This window comes from Procambarus clarkii, chromosome 29 (assembly GCF_040958095.1).
Source record: "Procambarus clarkii isolate CNS0578487 chromosome 29, FALCON_Pclarkii_2.0, whole genome shotgun sequence".
NCBI lineage: Eukaryota > Metazoa > Arthropoda > Malacostraca > Decapoda > Cambaridae > Procambarus > Procambarus clarkii.
In genome coordinates, this window is record NC_091178.1 from 1,192,327 (window position 1) to 1,199,747 (window position 7,421).

The following is a 7,421-nucleotide window of genomic DNA, read 5'->3' on the forward strand; positions in this document are numbered from 1 at the left end:
AATGGCAGAACCATTCTGTGAAGTGAACACTGAAGTATGAACTCCCCCACCCACCCCTGCTGAGACAAGGTTTCCAAGAATAACTAGCAAAGCCGAGAACATTGTGGGTGGACACGGTGCATGAAGTGTTGCTTCCACCCCTGACCATATTGTATCAGCTTGAGCCGACATCTAGTGGCAGTCATTATCATGCAGTTAACAAATACCTATAGTACAATTTTATAGCAATAATTGGTTATCCTTACAGTCCAAAAGATCCAATTTTTAAAATGATCGTTTAAACTATAGCCTAGTATAGTTTAAACGGGTACCATTTGAAAAGTTAATTGTGCTGATGGAGCACTCAAAGTTGACTAGAGCCTGGCTTGCTAGCAGTGACCTGGGTGGTCTTGGGGCTCAGGCAAGGAAAGTACCAAAGAAAGCTCAGAAAGTTTTATAATTACTCTGTCACAATGTGCTGAGTATACATGTATGCATTGAGACTTTATGCCCACATATTGTAAATTAAAATCAGAATCAGATACTAAATAAATGTTAAATCCTAGCACATTAATAATACAAATACAGCACACAATTACCTGTGTTGCTCGAACTCCTGGGTCATCATCGGCAAGGAGAGCAGCACTAGTAGCATCCATAGTTGTATCTCCAAACATAGTGGCATGAATGGGAGCAGTTACATCTTCTATAATCATGCTGGGGCTGTCTATTATGCTTAGTCCTGAAATACATACATCTGTGAGGGTACTGTTTTGATACTTCTTGCATCAACCTACAATTGCAAGCAACAGCACCAACACCGGTGGTGGTCATTCTGCAAGAGGTCAATCATTCTGCAAGAGTTTGGTCCACTCCAAGCCTAGTGGACCAAACTCTCACAAGTCAAGCCTGGCCTCGGGCCGGGCTTGGGGAGTAGAAGAACTCCCAGAACCCCATCAACCAGGTAATCAACCAGGTATTCTCGTACACTGATGGTTGCAATCTTCACTGATAACACCAGCAGTCTAGTTGCTTCTGCTTGGTTGATCACATGACAACAGCTTGATAATACCCTTAAGTCTACTCATTAAGCACCGTTAATTTTACAAAAACACAACCAGATTCTGCGGGCAATCAAGTAAAATGCAATTAATCAGGTGACGGTTATTTCTCATCTTGGAGTCTGTCAGCAATGAAATCTTGCTAGTGGGTGATTAGAGCAATTGACATGCGACCTCCTGATGTAAACTCCGGTGTCAGAATGACTTTGGCGGGCACTGCTGGGGCTCCAGCGGCTCCTCAAAGGTATGCATGGACCAGTATACAATTGAACCAATCGGACAAGACATGGTGTCTGCACCAATGGCATCAGTCTATTTCAACCGGCTGAGGCTATGACATCATAGAAACATCATGACTGAGGGCTATTCCACTGGAATCCCTTTGCAATGGTTAGGCTTCCCCTTCTGATCACAGGTTGGTGAAACTCTCCTCACACTCCATGTCTCTTACTTGCTTCTTGGAAGATGACTTGCGAGACACATACCTTCTCCTCACTCAATTAACGACACGGTATCAAAGGTAGTGCAAGGGCCTTTGCATCTTCTGTTAACATGGGCTTTCTGTAGATATCCAACATGCTTGATACCTGCTTCATGGGGTTCTGGGAGTTCTAGTCCCCAAGGCCAGGCTTGACTTGTGAGAGCCTGGTCCAACAGGCTATTGCTTGGAGGGAAGACTTAGTCCTGAATTAACAAAAACTTGACCTTAGTGCACTCACTCCGTGCACTCGGGAGTTTTCTTGCGAATCCAACTGTCGTCGTGCACTCACGTTGTATAACATAAGACAACTGTCATAATCCATTCCCTCACAACATCCATACAAATGCCACAAGGTATATTAATTAAAAATATAATACATAAAATAAAATATAATAAGCTTAGAAATGATTAAAGTTACCAATATTCACAGCAATGAGGCAATACAAAATGCTACAGATATTTTAATTATGACAATGTAATTCACATAACCCATTTATTTTCAGAAAAATTATGCAAACTAGTTTACCTACAACAATATTAAGAGGTTATCACCTTTTTGCATTTAGAACTGAAAACAAAAGAAAATTTGAAAATTGCCTATGTGACAGCAGCATTAGGTATGAAGAAAAGGAAAATATGCAAAGAAAAAATGTAAAAGATAAAGAGGGGAAATTAAACTTTTAAAAATTAAGAGTTTGAAAACATTTCAAAGACAATAGCCAAGCTATATAAAATAAAATTCAATGTTTTATTTTTTTACAGTGACTCTTCCAACTCTACTGTACAAAGCTTGATATCAACTGTGGTACTATACAGTACTGTACTATGAAACAGAACCGAAACTAACCAATGTGTGAAGTACGAGGAACTGCTGGTGAAAATGATGTGGGTTGACCATCCATAGTTCCTTCTACAATGGATGATATATCTCCATCTGTTTCAAATGTTAAATTATGAAAAACCAGTTATGTAAGCAAGTGGTAAAATATTAATATTATCTGTGACAGAATAAATTTAAATTTAACCTACTTCACAAGTAATTATCAAAAGAAGGCACCAATCTGGGAAGATTATGTAGCACTTACTTCACAAGTCACAAGCATAGTCCACAAAGTGGCAAAATTATTTGAAAAATATCATAAATGATGCCATCCAATTAAAAATATAAGTACAGTACTGTAACTTTTGTTTCTTACTTTGCATTTCAACAACTCATACAAAGTACTGCCAATTTTATTATAATTTTCAAAATATATAATTTATTTATACACTAGAACTGTCGAGATAATTCCATTTACTGAACAGAAATATACCATTTTAGACTTTTATTTAAATACAGTACAGATATGAGTGCTGCAGTGCTAGACAATACATGGTCCAATCACCCAACAGACTAAAATGACAAAACTAAACAGAATTGATACATCAAAACAATCTTACCTCTCGACGTGAACATTCGTCTGCCAGTGCGTGGTGTTCGCATAACACCCCCACCCGGGGAACCCAAAGCAGCATCCAGCCGAGCCAGAGAATCCTCCAGCAAGGATTTTTTTCTCCCCACCATGACTGAAACTTGTTTCACTACCACAACTGAAAACTAACAATTATTATTTTGTATTAATCAAATAAACATAACTATCACTGCAATTTTTAACAAAAACAATCTCTGTGCTTAAAAACAAGTGAATCTTCATATCATGTGGCAGCATCCGAGAAGTGTACGATTTAAAATAAACAACATTATAAAGATAATCTCACCAGCTCATAAAATATTATCAGAGTAACCTCTGTGTATATGCTTTAAAAGTAGGCCATAGTAAGTCATGATCATGGGAGCAAGTCCATGATTGTCTTGACCAATAACAAATGCAAATACATGTCTCAACATGCAATAACAAAAAGTGTGAACACTGATTATCCCAGTCTTATCTTAAATAATACAGTACAGAGGTTCCTCGGTTTAAGAATTTAATCCGTTCCTGAAGACGGTTTATAACCCGAAAATTCGTAAACCGAAGCGAATTTCCCCATAAGAAATAATGGTAAATGAATTAATCCGTTCCTGACTCCCCAAAAACTTCACTTTAAAGTAAATTTTATACCTAAGTCACCCAAATCTTCACTACAAAAGTATGTTCAAGTTATTATTTACCCTTGCTGATAGGTAAGTATTACCCATTATGATGATTACCCTGTTGGCGTATGGAAGATGGTGAGGAGGGGGTAGTAGGAGAGGTGTTACTGCTTGGAAGGGGAGTCCCCTTCCATTATAACATCAGGCAGTGAAGACTTCTCTGGAGTGTATTCTCTGGCACGTTGTGCCTGCATACCACTAGGTCCTAGTTGTGGCTCACTGTTTGATTTTCTCACAAGGAAACATTCCATTGAAGATTGTTTTCCCTTCTTTGCAACACTTGTCTGTAGTGAGGCATCACATTGTCATTGAAAAGATTAATGCAACAACCTACTACAGCTTTCTCTGGGCGAGTCGTTTCAATAAAAGTTTGCATTTCTTCCCACATCTTACACCATTTCCTAATTGTTGGGTAGGGACATGCTCTACTGCCTCATCCTCCTCTGAAGAAATATCCTCAGCTGCCTTTTGTTGCTGCTCCTTTTCTTACCACTGGCTTTCTTGGGACCCATGGCAAGATATATAACAACTATTTTTATGGTCAAATAGCCAAAAATCTGAAAAGAAACTGTAAATCCTTGAAGAATTCAGGCGGGATAGTCACTGGGCGTGAGGCACTGGTAAACTGAGGCGCGATCGCCGTGCCACCACGCGCTAGGTCGGCCGTACACGTATCAACAAACACGTATCCCGAGGTAAAGTTCGTATCCCGATTCAAATTTTCTGAACAAATCGGGCTCATAACCCGAAAAGCTCATAAACAGGGGCATTCATAAACCGAGGTACCACTGTATTATGGTCTGTTAAAAAAAAAAATATGGGCATTAAAGTTACAGTACAGTATATGAAAAGTGGTTTCTAAGATCATTCAGTAGCTCCTCAAGATACACTAAACAGGATAACGAGGTTATCTTGAGATGTTTCTGGGGCTTAGCGTTCCCACGGCCCGGTCGCCGACCAGGCCTCCTATTTGCTGGACTGGTCAACCAGGCTGTTGGACGCGGCTGCTCGCAGCCTGACGTATGAATCACAACCTGGTTGGTCAGGTATCCTTTGGAGGTAGTTATCGAGTTCTCTCTTGAACACTGTGAGGGGAAGGGGGTCGGCCAGCTATGCCCCTTATGTGTAATGGAAGTGTGTTGAACAGTCTCGGGCCTCTGATGTTGATAGAGTTCTCTCTGAGTACCTGTTGCACCTCTGCTTTTCAATGGCGGTATTCTACACATCCTGCCATGCCTTCTGGTCTCATGTGATGTTATTTCTGTGTGCAGGTTTGGGACCAGTCCCTCTACTAATTTCCACGTGTAAATTATTATGAATCTCTCCTGCCTGCGCTTAAGAGAATACAGTTTTAGGATCTTTAGTCAGTCCCAGTAGTTTAGATGTTTTGCAGTGTGGATTCTAGCAGTATAGGATCTCTGCATGCTCTCCGGGTTAATTTTTCCAGCTTTGAAAGGGGCTGTCATTGTGCAACAATACTCCATTCTAGAGAGCACTAGAGTCTTGAGAAGTATCATCATCGGTATATCATCTCTAGTGTGAAAGGTTCTTGTTATCCAACCTGTCATTTTTCTTGCAGTTGTGATGGCTACTTTATTGTGTTCTTTAGAGGAAGGTCTTCCAACATGTTATGATTTGACTGAGTTTTGTATGTGGTTTTCGTTTTTATATTTTAACTTTTTCCGTAGCGCATGAGCTGAAACTTATCCTCGTTAAACACCATATTATTTTCTGTAGCCCATAGAAAGACCTGATTTACATCTGACTGGAGGTTTGCCATGTCCTCTATGTTGTCTACTTTCATGAAAATCCTAGTGTCATCTACAAAGGATGATAGAGTACTATAGATTGTGTCCTTGTCTATGTCCAATATGAGGATGAGAAAAAGTACTGGAGCAAGCACAGTACCCAGGGGGGACTGAGCTCTTCACAGTTGATGGACCGGATTTGATTTTGTTGACTATTAAACATTGGGTTCTGTTAGTCAGGAAATTGTAGATCTAGGTAGCACAGGGAACTTTTTAAACTGTTTTAAGGGCCATTAAGGTGCTATTGAGATACGGGGGAATAAATCATTTCAGGTTAAAAATAACAACAGCCGTTCATAGAATTCCAAGCCCTTACAATAATTACAAATGAAATAGCAGAAATTGCAACAGAACAGCAGATAATTATTTTAACTAAATAAACAGAAGGAATACAATTGTTTAAGTTTTTACACAGCAGATATTTCCAGTTTTACAAGTTTAGTCATTAATCATTAATATTAAATAATGACAAAACATAAGTTAACATTTAGGAGGTAAGATAGGTTATACAGAGTTGATTAGATAGCCCTTAGTTTCTCTCTTAAACGAGTTAAGAGAGAGTCTTTGACATGACTGGGAAGGTCATTCCACATTTTGGAACCTTAGATTTGCACAGGATTTCTATTTTGGTTAAGTTGCACTCTTGGAATATCAAATAGATACTGTATTCGTTTCAAGTGTCATGCCTACGGACTCTGTTACAACCCTCGTGTAAGGTCAGGATTAGCACTGCATTTCCCTGTTTTATATACATACAAAGTACACTTGAGAATATGTGCAGCGAGAGGACTTGTGAACGTGTTACATTGATTTTCATAGTATAATGGTACCAAGCCATGCACAGGCATTTTAACAAAGCTCCTTTTAAATTATTTAAACAGCATATATGGCTTGGCTGCTGTGCATTTGGTTAAGATTGGTTTTCAAAATCAGTCAAGGGTGCAAAGTGGCCTGCTGTATGCCTTATATGAATTTAAAAATTATGTCAAAGAAACCCTATGGAATAACAAATACACCTTTGATAAGCCGCCGGCCTCCTGTCACAACGTAAGCCAATAGAGATGGCCCAATGGAAACTTCAGGGAACCAAAATATTCCATTCACGAACGGTGTCCCAGGGGAAATATTGTTGTTTTACCTTACCAATCCTGTATATAACAGTGCTAGGAGTAACAATCCATTGTAATCACCTATTGTGTACTTTCTTCAGAGGGTAAAACACAGACTGGAGACAACGAAAACACACCAATTTGAACCCCGGTACCGACCCAGCGAGGCCAGCCACAACAATGAGCACTACCCACCTAAACTATTTCTCCATAACATATACTATTTTAACAGGTAACTTTTTAATATTTACTCATTATAATATTTGTATTTATATATAATGTATATTATAATTATATTTATATTATATTATATTATATTATATTATATTATATTATATTATATTATATTATATTATATTATATTATATTATATTATATTATATTATATTATATTATATATATATATATATATATATATATATATATATATATATATATATATATATGTCGTACCTAGTAGCCAGAACGCGCTTCTCAGCCTACTATGCAAGGCCCAATTTGCCTAATAAGCCAAGTTTTCACGAATTAATTGTTTTTCGACTACCTAACCTAACCTAACTTTTTCGGCTACCTAACCTAACCTATAAAGATAGGTTAGGTTAGGTTAGGTAGGGTTGGTTAGGTTCGGTCATATATCTACATTAATTTTGACTCAAATAATTTTTTTTTTACCTCATACATAATGAAATGGGTAGCTTTATCATTTCATAAGAAAAAAATTAGAGGAAATATATTAAATCAGGAAAACTTAGTTTATTAGGCAAATCGGGCCTTGCATAGTAGGCCGATAAGTGTATTCTGGCTACTAGGTACGACATATATATATATATATATATATATATATATATA

The 7,421-nt window shown here is 38.0% G+C and overlaps 1 protein-coding gene across 3 annotated transcripts in view; it reads right to left on the minus strand.

Annotated features, from left to right (window-relative positions):
- The window catches only part of Nup107 (nuclear pore complex protein Nup107), a 31,160-nt gene extending 24,387 nt beyond the window's left edge, over window positions 1-6,773 (minus strand). Inside the window, exons 1-4 of one of the 3 annotated variants that reach the window (XM_045753165.2) lie at window positions 6,654-6,773; window positions 2,962-3,118; window positions 2,369-2,455; window positions 579-721 (exon numbers count right to left, since the gene is read on the minus strand). In XM_045753165.2, the coding sequence (XP_045609121.1) occupies window positions 579-721; window positions 2,369-2,455; window positions 2,962-3,085 (354 nt within the window). In that variant the 5' untranslated portion in view covers window positions 3,086-3,118; window positions 6,654-6,773. Of the gene's footprint in view, window positions 1-578; window positions 722-2,368; window positions 2,456-2,961; window positions 3,119-6,601 lie in introns of all 3 variants that reach the window. The other 2 variants (XM_045753166.2, XM_045753164.2) reach the window with 2 other exon arrangements.
- Between the last annotated feature and the right edge of the window lie 648 nt (window positions 6,774-7,421).